We start from the raw sequence: 19,597 nt of genomic DNA on the forward strand, positions 1-19,597 counted from the left end.
CAAGTGCACCATCACAGACCTGGTAGCAAAATTTCCAGGAAGTACCCATGACTCCTATATATTCCAACAGAGCGGCATATATGCACGGCTGATGGCTGGCGATTTTGGAGAAGGATACCTCCTAGGTGAGCCACATCATCAGACCCCCATAACACATAGTAGGTAGGTGTAATACATGTATGCATGTGTCTAATGTCATCCCTTTCTCTTCCAGGCGACAGTGCATATGCCCTCCGCTCATTCATACTCACCCCCTACCTCAACCCCTCCACACCCAGCCAAAGGAGGTATAACCGGGCCCACATACGCACCAGGAATGTTGTTGAACGGACCTTTGGCATCTGGAAAAGTAGATTCAGATGCCTGCACAAGAGTGGAGGTGCAAGGCAGTATACCCCCATCACCTGCTGCAAGATCATAGCTGTATGTGCAATGTTACACAACCTTGCGGTCAAGAAGGGCACTGAGGTGGAGTTGTCTGACTACGAGGACTATGACGACGACGAAGCTGTGCCACTGACACAGCCAGCTGGGGTGTGTACGCCAAGTGATGGCAGATACAGACGTGAGGAGATCACTGAGAACTATTTCTGACTGAGTACAGATGCAAAGACAGCTAAATGTTGCTTGGAAAAATTTTTTTTTAATAGTGATGCACCACAGTTACAGCACTGATGTGCATCAAAAAATGGAGATTGTAAACTCAAATAAAGTCCAGGGTTCTGGTTTGCTCATCCCCCCTTGCCAGGCTATTTTTTGGCCCGCTTGCCAGACCCACTGGGGTGTCCCTCGGCCCCCTCCGAATGCCCAGCAGCATCAGCGGATCGCCTGGTGCTCCTCCGTGGCTCTGATGCAGCGCTGGCCGGGCTGCTGCGGCTGCTGCTGTCTTCAGCATCACCCAGGTCCAGGGCAGGATTGGAGGCGGTGTTTGATATTATCATGGCCTCCATGGCCGTGGTGATCCTGGCCATCCCCCTAGTCAGCTCAGCTGTATGCTGACTGAGCACAGATTCTTGATTGGAGCTGCGATGGCACAGTTGTGCGGTCGCCGCTGCAAGGCGGGCCATGGCCCGGTTGAGCACCCGGGCATCCCTCCTGCGCGCAACCTCATGCTCCTCCTGTCTGGCAGATGATTGGGTGATGGCAGTGGTCAGCCTGCCTAACCCTGCTGCCACCTCCTTGTTGCTGTCCACAACAGCCTGGAAACCCTTCACCAACTCCCCCATCTGCATGTTGTGCTGCAGGAGCTGGCGTTGGCAGGCCATGGTGGATCTGGCCTGTTGGCGCTGGATTTTAACCATCTGTCCCTCCAGGCCCAGGAACACACTGCCCTCCCGTGCTGGTGCAGCAGTGGTGGTGGTGGTGGCAGGCGTCGGGCACTGCTGCTTCCGGCCTGCTGAGTGGGCTGGGGTGCCACTGGTGGGGGTGTGGTGCTGGCCGGTCCCTGAGCCCCTGCTCCCAGGACTGGTTGGACAGGTGGCAAGGCCACGATTGTGGCAGGAGCTGGTGTAGGCGGAATGGTCTGCCTTGTAGGGGAGTTGTCTGGTGAGAATTGCAAGGGGGGTGTGCTGGGCAGTACTGGGGAGTGCACTGCTTGGAAGTCAATGACCAGGACTCCCTCCATTCCTAGCCCTGGGGTGTCTCCTTCCTCATCCTCCTCCTCCTCCTGGCCAGCCTGGCTGGTGCTCGGCCCTGCGACTGCAGTGTTGGACGTTGCTGCTCCCTCTGCTGTCACAGTTGTGCCGCCTGATGGTGCCCCTAGGTACAAAGAAGCATTTGTAAACTGAGTGCCGATGTATTACAGTCAGTACAATTATGGCATTCCACATGTCCTTGCATCTCCTTACACCATGTCACACTGTTTCCTGTCTTGTGATTCTGCACTGACATATTTGGCTAACTTCTGCTGACTACATGTACCATGATGCTTGTCTCTTGTATGTTGGTGACAGTACAGTGCTGGTGTTTGCCTATGCATTGTGTCTAATGGGGAGGTGTCTGGTAGGGTGTGTCATGATGCGCATGCTTCTTACCTGTAGCTGTGGCTCTCGCAGAGCTGTCCAGGGTCCCGATTCCTACGATGCTCTCCCTCTCGATGGTGCTGGAGACAATTTCCTCCAGCTCGGTGAGGGGTGGCGCCGGGTTGTTGCCTCCTCCGGTGTGTCCAGCCTGCCTTTGAATGTCAGCCAGCTTCCTCTTCGTGAGGCTGCGGAGGTCGTAAAACCTTTTCTTCAGTTCCTCAATGGACCTGGGGGTGACACCAGCAGCATTGACCTTCTGGGCGATGTCGGCCCACATTCTCCTCTTGGTGCTGTCTGGCACGTTGAGGGACAGCTTGCCAAACAGCTGGCGGTGCACCCTCACCACCTCCTCAACCAGCACCTGAAGTTCGGTGGTGGTGAACTTGGGCTTCCTCTTTTGGGAGGACTTCTGGCTTCCTGCCTGATCTGCCATTTTCTCCTGTTCAGTTTGCAACCTCCTTCTCCCACTGCTGCTAACTGTGTGTGTTGGGCTCAGGCAGGCTTTCTAGAAACTTCTTAATTAGCTGCACCTGCCAGGGTTGCCACTCCCTGTTTGGGTGGGGGAGGGGGAGCCACCTCATTGGCTGAATCGCCTATTGCCGAATCGGCTTTTACCGAATCGGTAATATCCGAATCGGTAAAATCCGATTCGGTATTATCCGATTCGGTAAAAGCCGAATCGGTTCATTCAATGCATTCCTATGGGCTTTTTCGCCATGGGTCGGTTTTCATGGCTACGAATCTATGATTGCCGAATCGGATTTTACCGAATCGGCTTTTACCGAATCGGTATTCGCCGAATCGGGAATATCCGAATCGGTGGTAGCCGATTCGGTGATTTCCGAATCGTTGTTGGCCGATTCGGTACTTTCTGATTCGGACCGAGCAGAATCGGAACGTACCGATTCTCATTACCGATGCCGACCGAATCGGTATTCATTCGGTATTTTTTTCCTACATCTCGTTTTCCGATTTCAGAATACCGATTCGGCCCGCCTCGGTATTTTGAAATCGGAAAATCGCGTTTACCTACATCGGGCCCCAAATTCTTCTCACGGCCTCAGTACGACCATATTATGCACTCTTGTCATTTCACTGATTTCAATCAAGCACTGCCCGTCGTAATGTTTTCAGTTATGGAGGTCTCATGTGTCAATCTTTTCACTTTTACTGTGACTGTCCTCCTGGCTTGTCCCACCCTGTTGATCTTAGCTACTATGGACTGCCAATTGGCCTCTTTCTTTCCTAATGGCATTTTTGAGGTGACATATATCTGACGTTCGGGCTATGTCACCTCAGTGATCAAGATTCCATTCTACTCCTCTCTAATGTTGAACTTCCTCTGTCTCTTCCCCTGCAAGTCTGTCTGGATATCCTGGGTGCTGCTGGGGTTGTTGTGCTGGCTGCTGCTCTGTTCTCTCTGCTTCATGGCTGCCTTCGGTGAAGTGTGCCAATGTTTAGTTTTCCAAGGCTCCATTTTTAGTTCTTTGATGTTTCACCCAATGAAAAGTGACGATAGGGTGATACGACCTTACATAAGCTTTGCTCTAGGCCTAAGTGGAGTCTGCAGAATTCTGCTACGTGGAACTCTGCAAAGTGCCCAAAAACTCAGCTGTTCTGGCAAGTGACGGAGTGCGTTACGTTGCGCCATTCACGATGATTTTTAACGCCAAGTGCTGTCCCATGCTGTAAAATCAGAGCAAACAACACCTTGTGCAGCGCAAAAGATCACTATTTTATTCTACCACTTGAGTGGCAGCTTCCTTAACCCCTTCAGTGCGGCGCACGTTCAGCGGACGTCGTGTGCACTAGTGATGCGCATGTCCGCTGAACGTTCCTGCCCCGCCCGCGCAATAGAACGTTCCGCACCAGCGCGGAACGTTCGGCGCAGTGGAGGGGTTAATGCAAACGGAAGGTTTCTCACTGTGAGCAGAAGCGACCATTCATGACACCCAGTGTTGAGAAATCCTACATGGAGGTGGTCTGGAGTAAGATTTTCCTCACTCACGCTTGGCAACTTAACGATGGTGAGCAAGGAAAAACCTCTGCTCAGCAGAGTTTTTCGGAATTCCACGCGCTACGTAGACACCACGAGCGGAGTGCAATTTCACACCCAGGCCTATTTCGCTCCTGATGCGTCAGTTTCTGCTGCAACAACATGCCCACAGCAGCATCAATTTTTTTTGATGCTGCCTGATCCCATTGCCATGGTGCGCCATACCATAAATATGGCATTTAAAACTGGTGTAGAGAATCACAAATCTTTTTGACGTATCACTGACCTAACGCAAAAGTTTGAGAGTTTGTTTATATGCAAAACTGTTTGAAAAAGTTAATAGATTAAAAAATTAAAATGTAGGCGATCCCCCACTCCAACATGTCCTTTGGTAGGAGCTCAGGGTGACCTTGGCATGGGATTAGCAGGTGGTCTGTATAGCTGCAAGTAATAAAAATAAACCTATTTTTAGCCTGAAAAGAGATTCTACGTTTTCAGATGGCTGGGAAAGTTTGCAAGAACAGTTTGACATCGTAACTGCAAACAGAATTTAGCTTTAAATATTCAATAACAACATATGCATTTATTTAAATCCTGTAACAAGAGCACCAGGGTTTCTTCTGAGAAAGGCCGAATTCTTGATTCAGTTTGGAGAAAGTGCAAGCACCTCCGCAAAGACACTAATCTTGGTACATACAACATATGGCATTCGTCCCACGCCATCTATAAAAATCCTTTACCCTCAGTAAGTTGCCGGGAAATGCACTGCATGTTCCGCTTCAAAACATATGCATAGCCCAAGTCAAGCAGTAAATACCACGACTCTCTTCATGGTCCACACACAGAAATCCATACCTAAAGCAGCTGATGATACCCTAGACCTGGGAACCAACTCGGATGACGTCAACTGCCTTTTTCACATATACAGACAAGGGGGCATATTATCAAGGGGGTTTACCTCCGCTTTTTTGGCTTTAAAAGCCAAGAAAGCGGAGATAAAATTATCTCCCTATTACCTAGCTGTCGCTAACACCAGTTAGCGACAGCTAGTAGGAGATAGCGACCATCTTGGGCCCCACTTTGCATGTCAGTGATATTTATCACTAATGAGATGCAAAGTGGGCGTGCCAAGATGTTAGAGACTGGAAACAGTCGCTAACATCGCTACCTCCTATTACCAACTTTTGGAGATATTCGCGCTAAGCGGGAATATCTCCAAAAGCTAACACCTGCCCTGAGCAGTTCTTAGCCATGTTATCCAATGGGAGGTGGATAACATGGCTAAGAGCATTAGCTCGCTAATGCATGAATATCGCTGACTTTTCAGCGATATCCATGCTTTGCGGCGATTTGTACCGCATTTGCGTTAAACCTTGGTGATACCAAGGTTTATTTGCGGTACAAATCGCCGCAGCGCTGCGGTAAATTTTTGTCTCTAACCAAGCAATAGCGATAATTATCGATATTGCTTGGCAATATGCCCCAAGGTTTATAAATGCAGTCTGATTGCAAGGACTGATGAGTTAAAATCAGGAGCCAATCTTGTCTGGGGACTTTACGTACAGAATTTTCCTGATCGCTATCACTACAAGGTATTCCCATTTCCACACTGTAATTACATCTGCAAGTTCCTGTAGGTACTGGAGGAATTTGAATGGGCAGAAAACCTATGGATGAGCAACATTTGTTCGAAACCGGTTATTTGTAATTAGGTGCATACACTCTTTGCACCTTGTTTCGAAGCTATGGCAGTCCTCGTAATGAGACAGATATTGTTAGTACTTGTAATGGCAGACTACAGATAGATAGAGCTGCGATGCTGCACGCTATGCAGGGGCGTGAATGGAAGGGGCGCTGGGGGACGGGAGTGTTTGTGGTGTGACACCACTCAAATAAATCGATTCTTGGATTCTCAGGATTCTTGGATTGTTAGTAGCTTCTTCATCCAGGGTCCTACGCTCACTGCTTGTGATTTGACGAGTGCGATCGAAACTGTCAAGATACCTCTGGAACAGCTGTGTGGGGCTATGATCCAGGCATTCAAAAAATACTCTGGTGCGGATAGTAAGTCTGGAGAGCTGAACCAGGAGGAGGTGAGCAAGCTTCTGAAGGAAGAGTTCCCAAATCTATCTTCCTCAGGGAAAGACGAGGACATGGAAAAAGAGCTGAGGAAAATGATGAACTTGGATGGCGACAAGAAGGATTCCTTCAAAGAGTTTGCCATATTTTTAGCATTTCTGAGTATGCTATTGGAGGAATGTGAACCATCATCTAAACCAATTTTCTCAGGTCAATAAAAATAAGAATGACCTTTTGTTTATTCCACTTTTGAGTAACATGTCTCTCTTGACATGTGTGTTTTTCACGTGGTTGATAAGGGGGTGATATCCTGAAGTGTTTTTTGCTTTCCTAGTCCACTTGAGCTTGGGAAATAGAGCAATACAAGGCGACTACATATGTGGAGTCCATTCATTTTTCATGTACTTTCCCGTTGTATAATTGATGTTTGAAAAGGAGTGCTAAGTTCTCACTGCATACATTTTGACTTGGATTGTGAGTTGGGTCCCGGGCCCTGGGCTGTGCCTGCTATGTGTGTTGTTTTTTTTCCGCTAAGAATAAAAGACAAAACAGTGACCTTTGTTGTAAAACTGGAGAAAGAGCGCAACAGAGATTGCCATCTGGTAGCTGACATTAAAAATGTTGAACCAGATAACCTGGAATCAATACCCGCTTCCTTGCTTGTCCAAATTGTGTGTTCATAGACAGACATTTTTTTTCACGGACCCTCCTTTTTCTTTATTACCTCACAGAGAGCACATTTAAATATTTGAGTTCAGGATGTGCGCTGTAAATGCCCATCCTATGTTTAGCGGTCATGGTGAGCGCTTTTGGAGGGAGCGCTCACCGGGATTGTCTGCCTCTGTAGCGACATTCCCCATGGCCCGACAGCCAGGCACTGGTGGGCACGATACCCGAGAAGAAAACCGTGCGACCTGAAACTCTGAGGGGTGCGAAGATGGCAATTTGGCAATATGGGGCCTGAGGCTGCCATGCTCATGAAGATCATTTTGTATTTTGCATCATACGTTTTTGTATTATACGCACTGTAATCTTCATGCTTTTTTATTGATTCAATATCTATCTTCATTAATTCTTCTCTTTTAGATAGACCAACTTTATTGACATGCAGAAAACACAAAAGGTAACAGTTATACAGGAGCGCTGACATATACAACTATTTTGTCTTTATATTCAACAATTGATTCATGTTGAGAACAATGGTAGAACACAGGTACAGATACAGGTACAAGATAACCATCAGAATATTGGCCGCTCAACCTTTCATGATGAGTCACAAACACCTATTAGCTTGATAGTCGATCGCCCACATATAATTCCATCTATACCTACAACCTGCCCGGAGGGAGGTCCACAGTCATCGTGCTTAGGAATTAGAGCCTCCCAGTACCAAGATGAAAGTGGGAAGCCCAAGTCAAGATTGGATCTCCCTCCAGCTGAATGCCCTTATGTTATAGTCCTGGCTAATACTCCTGAGCTGAAACCAAACATGATAGAAAGTATGGAGCAACTTATAACTAAATCTACGCATTGGCTATCTAAGTGTTTAGCTGAAAATATCAATGCCTTCCATAATGTTATTATAGCTAGGAGAGTTTCTTGGGTGGGAAGAGCTCCCGAACATATTAAAGGAGATTGTATCATAGTGAATTTCGATAACCATCATATAGTGGGTGAACTTTTATCTTTTCTACCAAATATGCCATCATTTCACTCTGAAGTCTTTGCTCTACCTTTGGGGGTTTTCTATAAACCCTATTCTACACCAAAGTCATGTTAGTTCAAATGCTCCTTGGAGACTATCCTGTTTCCCATTTAAGCAACCGTTTCCCCCGATAGTCTCCCCGTTTACTTTAAGGAATAGATTTGCTGCTTTAGAATGACTGTCCGCTTGTGACTGACTGGATTATCAGGCCATATTTCCTAGAGGGGATGATCTATTAGAGTTACAAAAACTGTCACCTTTCTGCATTTCTCCTCATATAATTCCTAGTGTGATGTCAGCAAGCCACCAAGATAGATTATTTTGTCAAATACTGTACAATCCCGAGAGAATCTCTTTGGATCTATAGCGGTTATGTCTTAGAACATTGCAGGTTATATTCAAAAGAGGTCTAATACCGATTGGCTGACCTTGTTGACACTGATCGACATAGTGTGTCTTCAAGAGACTTGGGCGATAGATCCAATATTCCTGAATGGGTACCGCACCTTTTATACTCCTGCCGTACCGTCACCTGCTGGTCGGGCTAAGGGTGGTTTGTTGACGTTACTTTCCAATGCTTTTCCTTTTAAAGTAAAGTCTTTTTTGAATATGCACCCTATTATCATATTATTGCAATTGAAAACTCTGTGGACTATTGTTGGTTTCTTATTAACTTTTGTAACAATAAATTTGGAAGTAAACAAGCAGAGATGTTGGCTGTGGTGGAAAAAGCTATTAATTATTTGCAAGATAAATGTACCAAACCCTGTAATATAATCTGGCTTGGGGATTTTAACATTCATCCATGTGATAAGATAAACGTTTTAGCTTGTGGAATACAGGATGATCATGGGAAAAGTGCCCCTCATTTTTGTCATTCGTATTATGGCAACAGCTTAAATAGATTATTAATAATAAATAATGTAATACTATTAAACACTTCTGAACATTTAACTAATCAGTTAGAACCTACCTTTTTAAATATTTTTTCTTCCTCAACTCTTGACTATGTGTTGCTCTCTGACCCTATGAGAGACCTTTTTTCTCACTTTAAGACTGTGGTTTACTCATTGAGTGGCCATGCTGCAATAACCTTTTCTATGCAATCTGTAAAGAAAGTTGATTGTGCCTTTAAACTTCCTATAAATCCAGTAATTGCAAGAGAGAATGGGATTGTTCTAAAGTGGGAAAAGGTAGACACAGAGAGATTTTTGACCAACTTAGTGTCCAACTGTTTTGGAGAGATAATGCTTTGTCTAGATCCAGTTCTACACGACAGAATGGTTTCGGATTTTGAGCTAATTTTAAATGATGTTCAAAATAATTTAACCCGTGCTATCTGTAATGGCCGGCGATAAAAAATTCAGTTGGCGGGATGCTGACTGTGATAAAACATTAAGAAGTTTACATAAAGTGCCCCCTACCCCTTGTTCCTGCAAGCATTAAGAAAGAGGTAATAGCCACCCGTTTTGGCCTAAGCTCACCTGATCGCTATTGTTGCTGGATCTAAGTCTCTGCACCGCTTTTAGTTTTATTAGTTATTTGATTGTTTACTGGTTCTCATATATGTACTCGATTGTTATCCTATTCTACTATGCTATCATATTGTACCCAATATTGTATCTATTCTCCCCGCCCCTACCCCTGTCTCTGTAAAGCGCTCTGATATCTGCAAAGATCTTGTTCGCGCTATATAAAACTTTGAATAAAATGAAAATAAAATAAATAAAGCATTGAAGTCTACTCCCCGAAATACAATATTAGTTAAAGACTTGCGGCAAGCTTATAAGAAAGCAAGAACCACCAGGCTTAAGATTTTAAAGGAAGAATGGTGGGAAAATCTACAGAAGGCTGCAATATTAAAATGCTCACAAGCATTTGGGTCTTTGATCAACACTCCATTTCTAAAAGATAAGGAGCATATGACATCAGAAAACAATGTTGACCAGGAAGATTGGGTAACACATTTTGAAGGTCTTTTCGGGGCAGAAGAAAAGAAAACTTTACATCCTATCTCCGAAAATCTAGAAAGAGCTGAGGTTGCTACTAGTTTTACTCTTGCGGAAATCAAACATGCTTTAAAACAATGTAAACGAGCAAAGGGGATTGGGCCTTGGAAAAAAATATCATATTTCCATGCCAGTTTGGCTTTAGAAAAGGGAAAGGCACTATGGATCAGTGTCTAAACCTAAGTCTAATCATAGCAAAATACACAGTTGCAAAAAAAGGTCATCTCCATTTAGCCTTCATGGATCTGTCTGCAGCCTTTGACTGTATGGCACAGCCTAGGCTGTGGCAGATCATGGAGGATATGGGAGTTGACTTGAATATTATGAATATCATCAGTGACCTGTACTCAGGGGCCTCAGATTGTGTTTGCTATGGAAGGGATGGTGAGTGCACTAGATCTTTTAAAATTGCAAGAGGCGTGAGGCAGGGCTGTGTTCTTGCCCCTTTTTTATTTGTACTCTATACAAACGGTGTGGAATCTGCTTTGTTAGATTCCACTCTTGATGTCCCTTACATTAATTCACCAAAGGTCCCAAATTTATTATATGCGGACGATGTTGTGCTTTTAGCTCGTATTAATAATGCATTGTGTCTTCAAGTCCTGGAATATATGAAATTTATGAATAACCTTGATATGAAAGTTCATTATTCAAAGTCTTTTATTTTAGTAGCAGGTACTAAGCAGCAAAATAATCCACAAATTATTACTGAAGGGGGAACATTGGGAGCTGTTGACTGTTTCAATTACTTAGGGATAATGTTTGACCCCCAAGCTAATTTGCAAAAGATGATAACTAATAGAGGGTCACGGATCTAAAAAAATATTGGGGCACTAACAACATTTATTTTTTAAAACTGGCTTAAAACCTATAGATGTAATAAAAACAGTGTATCAAGCTAAGACCATCTCTGCTGCCACCTATGGCGCAGCTGTCTGGGGAATGAGAGATTGCTCAAAACTACAGATTCTTGAAGATAACTTCTTAAAAAGTATCCTTTCTTTACCAAAGTCATGTGCCAACTATAAGTGTCACACGGAATTGCGAGCACACGAAATTACAGATAAGATTGCAATGGCCCCGATTCTCATGTGGCACTCAGAATGGCAAAATGAGACCCTTGCTTTAACAAGAGAGATTGTAAAGGATGTTTTGAAACTAGATGGGGTAGGTAATATCACTTGGTTAACTTATGTTGAAACCACATTGAAAGCAGTTGGGCTACATCTTCTTTTTTTGGATCCTACAGCTTGTTGTTCCATCTCTGAAAATGATCTAAAAGCGCAATTACTTTCTAGCAAGCAGATAGGAAGAGAAATTAAAAACATCAATTTGTCAATGGTAAAAAAATACTTGACTTCTCTGAGTATAACACAAATTGATATCAATATAATATATCTTTCATTTGTCACTAATTTACAGCACAGGTACATTCTGGTGAGATTTCGATTAAATTATATTCCGCTTATGTTGGGCTCCCCCCGTAATGTTTATATTGTCTCTGACCTCCCATTTTGTCCCTGTGATCAACGATCTGTACAGAATGATTTACACTTTTTGTTTTTCTGTAAATTTTATTCTGAAGAAAGGAGACGATTTATTATTCTTATTATGCAAAAAATTAACGTGTAGCCCTTTATTACCTGCAACTATTATCTGACCCTTTCATCTGTTTCTCTTTGGCGTCCTTTCTGTTATCTGCCTTAAAAAGGAGACGTTCAATCTGCTAAAATTATATTCTGAATAATGAATCAATTTATTATATTGTGTAAATAACTATGAACTTAGCTTTTAATGTAATAATTTTTATATTTTTTTATACTCTATTGTAATGCTGTAAAATGCTGTGAAATGTCTGTTTTTTAACTTAAGTATACTTTTTTTGCCTTCATTGTGTTAGAGAAATAAAGTTGTTCTGACTGACTGACTGATTCATGTGACTTTATATTGTTATTCTGTATTCTGTATTGAGATTTATATTTCCCTTAATAAACTTATTTTGAACTTTAAAAATATGGTGGCGCCCTAAGGAGCGCTGACATGCATGCTGACAGCTCACTGAGAGCAGGATCATGGAATGCGGTGGGCCATGGGTGTTTGTAGGTTGCCTGGACTACGACCCAGTGGTGGAGCAGGCGATGGCGAAGGAGGGCCCTATTGTCCAGGCACCTGCTTAAAGACCCTACAGGAGCTGCCTGGATGGAGAGCAGGGGATACAAAGACCAACCATGGTGCAGCCACTTACCTACTCACTAAGGCAGGGGTCTCCAAACCGGTCCTGGAGGGCCGGATCCATGCCAGATTTTTAAAATTACTACATGTATCTCAATGGGGATATCCAAAAAATCGGGCATGGATCCGGCCCTCCAGGACCGGTTTGGAGACCCCTGCACTAAGGGATCAATGAACACTGGGGGGACATGGGAGAATAAATACATACACTGCACCAACTTTCCAGTCAGGGAGGCAGATGGTCAGAGAGCTAATCCACATTAACCCCCACCTGACATTGAAGTTACCTTGGAGCAAATAAGATATCTAAGGCGTTTTCTACTGGGAGGGGCTGTGGCATGGGCAGAGGGACTGTGAATGGGGGCTTGTGGGAGAGTCGCCGGGCCACACTGCACCACAAGATGTCCTTCGCACCACTGGGACCAGACGGCATCAGCCCAACACTAATCAGGGGGGCCACATACAGTTGCACTCTAATAACAGCTATAGTGGGGCACAGGGAAGCTGTCTTGTGGTGGCTGTAAACACACTAAGACTGCCCCTAGCCAGTATGTGCGACCCAAGATGTCCAGTCACTGGCAAACCTTTATCATGGCCACTACAAGACACAAGTGTAAAACTACCATTACAAAATTGCTCCAGACCTCTTCCTCCAAGAAGGAAGACATCCCCAACCATGACTCCTTTGCAGTTGGCGGCGACCCAGGGTCAGGAGCAAATGGTTGCAGGGGAAGAATCGGAGGCCCCACCCAAAAGCTTTATGAACCACCTCTAAACAGCGATCAATACCAAACTGGGAACGATCTGGGCAGACCTCAAAAAGAATCTGTTTAAACTCTGGAAAGACCTATAGGACCTGTGAACCAGAGGTGGCTATCTAGAGACAAATCAGGATGAATGCACCCAAGATCCCGAGGAATATTGCTACCGCTTGATCACCATGAACGACCAACTGATCACACTTCAGGAGGAGCAGGAAGACATGGAAAACCGGTCTTGCGAAGCAAACTCTGGATTAGGGTGGTGCCCCTTGGTAAGAGGGTAAGGACATGAAAGTCAATTTTGGAAAAGGGGGTGGTGATGGACAGAGTTTCTGAATGAAAGTCTACAACTGAGCCATGGTAGAATCCATTATCAATGAACATGAGCCAGACCCACTATGCATCGATTGGGCACATAGGACCCGGCCCACAAACTCAAACTCAAAACAACCTCGGGACATGTTGGTATGTTTCCATCACTTTGAAGATAAAGAGGTGATCTTAGAAGCTGCAAGATGCAGTTGCTCAATTCGATATGATGAAGAGGATATTCAAATTTTCCCATACCTACCCAGATCACATTGATCAAGAGAAGATTGTTCCATTCGATTACCAAGTTCCTAGGAGACAACAAGAGCAAACACTGCTGGGGCATTCTTTCTGCAATAGGTTCAAATGGCTGGGCTGAAGCTGGTTCATCTGGTCCCTTGAAGAGGCTTTCTTATCATTAAATATCCCTCTCCTGGTGGTCAAAGCAGAGACCGAATGCCAACCGCTGCTCCTTAAGAGCCTTGAGTGGTCACAAGTACAAAGGGGATGCCAAAGGGGCATTCCCAGATTGTAACAAATACTGGCGGCACAATCAGCCCTTGAACAAGTGCATAACGTTGAAGGCCCTTCCTTGTCAAGCTTACAGCCCTCATTGACTACATCAGAGCATTAGATGGCTTTTAACTGATCATGGTGCCCGGCCCCCACAAGGTTTGAATTGAGCTACAGAGCGGATCGGAGCCCACAGCAGTGTCATGAATGTTGAGCTACAGCATGGGTGCCACCAGCCCGGGTGTGCAACGCCATGTACCTGTGTTGACAGAGGCCTGTTTACCCTACAGGTTTTGTATTTTCTTCATACTTGACTGTGGCGTTGCTCAGGGACCCCCCAGAGAGTATTCTCTACTCAGCACTACACATTCCAACTGCGACTATGATCTTTTCAATTTTGGTGTTATTGTTTATATTCTTTTTGGGGAATTTGGGGTTTTGGGAGAGAAAAGCCGCCTGTCTCGACAATGCTTCACACTAGCCTTCTCTTCCACAAGCGACATCGATTAGTCCTTTTTGGGCATATTTATGAGCTCCTTTGCATTGCTCTTGCAGCACTCAACATGGTGCAAGGGCAACATAAATGAAAAATGAGATTTATGATTCCATGTAAGGTCACCCTGTGTGGGCATGCATGGCCTAATAAATCTCAAGAAATGTAAAGCAGCACAGATCACTGCATTGCATTACTTTACGCCAGGGAGGTCCCATGCAATATCCATGGATTTTGAAGCATTTTCAGGTTTACAAGAAAAGGTAAATCTGGGAATGTGCCATAAGGATATAATACATATCTTTATTTCTCCTCTTTATTTTCTCTTTCTATGTGTGCTGCATCCTATAAAAAAACAATCCTGCATGCAACGCGGGCACCCTTGAACCATGGTGCACATGTGCCTGCATTGGTCCTAGGGAGCCCATTGTGCGCCAGCACATGGGAAAGAGCTGGAATGCACTGCATTGCTTTAAATAATGCACATTCCTGCCATTTCCCAGTGATGCAGTGCAGCAATGTGACTTGCTGTGCTGTGCCACTTTTTCATTCATATGGCCCTGAGTAGCCTAACTATGTTCTCACATTCTCTCTTCATCCCCATCTATAATGTCCCGGGCCATATCAATCCTATTAAGAGGCATTCCATCCTACGCAAACTAGCCCTTTTCCGAGTTGATATGGGGCTACTACATAAACTCACCTACTAAAGCTAGACAAGTCCCACCTGAAATCCTGGGACTTCCCGGATCAATACTCCTCCTCTGGCCACAAGAAAGACTGGGGATAGGCATCTTGATACACCGCTATTGCCCACTATTGGTATTGGGGACACTCCGAGATTATTGTACAAGGTGGATTGCCATTCAAGGCTTGCTCTGATGCCAAGCACATGCACTAGCCTCAGTTTACAGTCTCATTCAGTGACCAGAACTCTTCCTAGCAGAGGTGATCCACACCCTCTCTGCCTGGTGTAGCACACACATAATTATTGGCAGAGACCTTAATCTGTTTCCAGACCCTACACTTGATACTGATCACATGGGGAGGGGTAGCTCCATGGCTTTGTCCATGGCAGGCAAGACTCTAATGAAAGACCTGGGGCTCGTAGACACAAGAAGGACCCTCCACCCTCTCATACGAGATTACGCCAAGTACTCAGGTGACCATAAGACATACACAAGACTTGACTACATACTTGTGGACAAACACCTGCTCCCTAACTTTGCAGAATCCACCCAATATCCTATCAGACTCTCTGATGATGGACCAGTCTCCTGTGAACAGGTAGACATAGGCACTAAGGGACCCAGACATTCCAGCACCTGAAAGCTCCTGGATGGCCGCTTGATAGGACCCAGTAACTATAAACAACATCATGAAGGGAATTAAAATTATCTCCTCCATAACAATACTGAGGAAGTAAGTGCAGCCACCCTCTGGGTTGCTCTCAAGGTGGTCCTTCGAGGTATGTTTATAGTAGAAGCCTCATGCTTCTGTAAACTCTAAGAAGCACTGCTCCTTAAATTGTGCACAGAGCGTGAGACGCTCGAGATGTAGCATAAGAAAACCAACTCCTCTAAAATATGAAAAAAGTCCTAGCAGTTTAGGGCCAAATGAGAACCCTTGAAGTTGACAGATCCGCACACCTTCTCGCACAACTTGACAATAAATATTACGACTACAGCAACAAGTAGGGCCGAATTATGGCGAAGCTACTACAGGCTCTACAGGCTGAAACCCCCATATCATAAGCTCAACACCCACAGGGCAACAAGTGCATTGATGACAGAGAAAAGGCAGCATGCTTCCACACTTATTACACCCAATTGTATACCAACCAACATACTGAACCCCAGGAGTGATCAAAATATCTTGCAGAGGCCCCATTACCAAAGCTAAGCCCTTCAAAGTGAGAGAGACCCTTAACAGGCCACTCGAAAGTCATATCCACATTGTGATTCTCCAGGGCGCATTTCTATAAATGTTATGGGCCCACACTTCTGCCGATCCTCCACTGAGTGAATGGAGAGATTCTTGAGAATGGCCCGGTCACGCCCACCAAAAATGAATCCACTTTTGCCCTGAATCTTAAATCTAATAAAAGTCCCACTGTCTGTGGGTCAAATCGCCCAATTTCCCTTCCTAACACTGATTCCAAGATTTTCACCAAGATAGCTTCCTTGAGTTTTTAACCCATGCTAGAGAATTTGGTACACCCAGACTAATCGGGCTTTGTTCCAACACGCAAAGCATGCACCAATACAAAAATCATCATCATCATATCATCATATCATCATAGACACCAAACAAGCTGTCTTGGCCACTCTTGATGCTAAAAACGCATTTGACTGGGATTTCATGACTGACTTTCTGAGGACGGTGGGGGTAGGCCCCACATTCATAGCCTGGCTCCTTGCAGGATACCAAGCCCTGCGGGCTCGAATCCAAGCTAATGGCCTCTTCTCAAATTGGGTGCTGTTAGACCTGGCATCCTAGCATGGTTTTCCCCTGTCTTTTTTCCTTTGCCTCCTTTATTTTTGCTGCGTGCTGAATTTTGTTTTTGCTGGTCTTGATGCTATTTTTGCCATGGCTGATCAGTGCCAAAGTGCAAGTGCTCCCTCTGTAAATTGTGAATATGGATTGGTGTTTCCATGATTGGCTTGTTTGGCTTACTACTAAGTCCCTATTATAGTGCACTGAGTGTGCCCAGGGCCTGTAAGTCATATGTTGCCTGTGGGCCTGCAGCACTGATTGTGCCACCCCCACAATCATCCTCTCAAAGGGGTCTCAGACCTGCCACTGCAGTGTCAGGGCGCAGTCTCTTCTGCCATGTCGACCTGGCATGTGCACCCACTTGCCAGCCCCTAACCTTCACTTTTATGAAATGTGAGTCACATCTAAAGTAGGCCCAAGGTACCCCTGTGGGCAGGGTGTAGTGTATGTGAAATGTAGGACATGTACTGATGTATGTAACATGTCCTGATAGTGAAATACAGTGTATTTTGTTTTTCACTATTTAATGCCTATAAGATAGAATGGTAGTTTATTTATATCATCTTATAAGTATAACTTTCCATTGGGAAAAGGTAGAAAGATGGAGTTTAATATGCATGAACTTAGAGTATAAAAATGCATCTTTTAGTAAAGATGATTTTTGTGTTGTGTGTTTGAAAATACCACTTTTAGAAAGTGGCAATTTTCTTGCTTAGCCATCCTGTGTGACTCTGCTAGTTTGTGGATTTACTGTATAGCTTTGGAGTGACAGGGGCTGGGATGTGAATTCACTGTAGACAGCTACTGAGGGGCTGAGGTGTGTCCTGTCTTTCCTGGATGTGTCAGGGCTGGGCTGACTAGACCTGTGCTGCATTTGGAGTTTGGGGAGATTTCCTTGTACCTGAATGGGCCTGGTCTGCCTTACAAAATGCTGCCTCCACCTCCTGCCAGGACGATAGACCAGAGAGGACAGAACTGGTTTTGACTGAGCACAGAGCCTCTCTGCCACGAAAGAACAAAGAGAAATTGGATATCAATATTGGGGCCAAGATCCCATAACTTTAGAATACTTCTGGACCCAAAAGGAATCTCTGCCAAGGAGAAGAGCTTGGAAAGGATGTTGTGTGCTGTGTATCCTGCTTGAAGAAGATCTCTAAGGGCTTGAAATAGAGCTTGCCTCCTGTTCTGAAGTCTCAGGGTCACAAAGACTTCACCACCAGCTCCCCTGAACTTCTTTGCTGTGAGTTCTGACCTGCCAAGAGATGCCTGTTACTGTGTTGGGTCTCTGGAGGTTGTTCCTTCTGCTGGGAACTGGGACAATTGAAGCAACTAAAGAAGGGTGATGCATCCGCACTGTTTCTGATGCAACACCGCTGTGCGGGAGGAATTCCCACACATCGCCATCATGCTGCTGAAGGAACCGACGCAAAGCCTGCCTGCGGCTGAAGAACTCATCACACGCCGAGCTTTGTGCACTGGTCTCCGAAGTCCTACATTACCACTCCGACGCAGGCGCTGCTGTGCAACTGCAATAACTGACTCATCATGCGACCACAGCTCGATAGATCAACACAGCAAAGTGTAGTAATCACGTCCTCAGACAGTAGATGTAGATAAATGGTTTATTGGAAGTTAGGTAGATAAGATGGTATAAACCATAAAGACCCCAACAGGAACATCCTGCAAGATGCTCAGCCCCAAGCCAACTGCCAGCCTAAGCCCACAGACTGCCAACATTCCACAGAGCATCATAGCTAGAACATTCTATAATAAAAGGGGATAGTGCAAGGATACTACACAAAGTTACCTTCACCGCAGCATTGAGAACTGGCGCATCCCTGAATCCCCACTCATCGCACCATTGCACCCAGTCTACAACAGCGTCGGGACACGGTAAGAAACTGATGCATCAACTCTTCAGTAAGGGACCAACACATCCCCTCACCTACGTGGCAGTAAAGAACCGGCACATCACCTCACCCGCAGTCAGGTACCGACGCATCACCTTTACTGTGCTTAAGGAACCGATGCATCACCTTTCCTGTGGCTGTTTTTGTTTATGATTCTGATGCATCCAAGGTTCTTTGTGTTGAAAGTGTCTCCATTATAGTTTGCTATGAACAGAACTGTGTTTAGCTTTTAAAATTCATATCTTGATAACTGTATGTTGGATTTTTGTCGTTTTGGTCTTGGTTGGTTTAGATAAAGATTACTTATTTTTCTAAACTGGTGTGGTGACCATTTGTAGTGTTTTCACTCTAGTACTGTATGTGTGCACAAATTCTTTACACACTGCCTCCGAGAAAAGCCTGTCGTGCCAAGCTACCAAGGGGGTTAGCAGGGGTTGTCTAAGGGCGTAACTCCCTTACCATGACAAGTAGCAAGGGTCCCTACTTGGACAAAGGTGCAAACTATAGGCCAATATGGGACCCCAATTTCTAACAGGTGCACATAAAGCAAGGTGCAGGGCTGCCCCTCTCCTTTTTGGCCTTATATTGGAACTGCTGACAAAACATATCCGGAATAACCCCAGAATTAAGGGAATCTGGTTTGGGGACCAAGAATCTTAAAATTCCTGGTATCACTAGAACCCTTATGACAAGTGGTTGGAGGGAGGGTGAATAACATAAAAAGACATGTTCTCACAAAGATTACTCAAATCCATGGAACACTTAAAGGAGGGGTTCCACCTTCCAGAGACTGAAAGGTTTGCTACCTGCAACTACACTACTAGCTATTACACCCTAAAATCAATCAGGGATTGATGACAGCTCTTACACCTCTTGAAAAGTACCCCCTACATTGCACAGATGATAAACATGCAATTTTAATTATTTACAACATGCTACACCCAATACAGAATCCTGATAAACACACCAACCTGGGTGCCTGGGAGAGAGAACTAGGTATCACAGTAGACCATGATCAATGGGCAGACATCCTGACTCAGGCAACCTGCTAAGCATCACACTGAGGAGGGAGG

The 19,597-nt window shown here is 44.9% G+C and overlaps 1 protein-coding gene across 1 annotated transcript; it reads left to right on the forward strand.

The window, feature by feature from the left end:
- Nucleotides 1–707: 707 nt before the first annotated feature.
- LOC147707057 (protein S100-A2-like) lies at nt 708–6,314 on the forward strand (the record flags this gene model as incomplete). The annotated part of the gene is made up of 2 exons (XM_086925619.1): nt 708–725; nt 6,018–6,314. Coding segments are annotated over 2 exons (315 nt in total), but the record flags the coding sequence as incomplete, so codon positions are not given.
- Nucleotides 6,315–19,597: the final 13,283 nt, after the last annotated feature.

Source organism: Lissotriton vulgaris, chromosome 6 (assembly GCF_964263255.1).
Source record: "Lissotriton vulgaris chromosome 6, aLisVul1.2, whole genome shotgun sequence".
NCBI classification, from domain to species: domain Eukaryota; kingdom Metazoa; phylum Chordata; class Amphibia; order Caudata; family Salamandridae; genus Lissotriton; species Lissotriton vulgaris.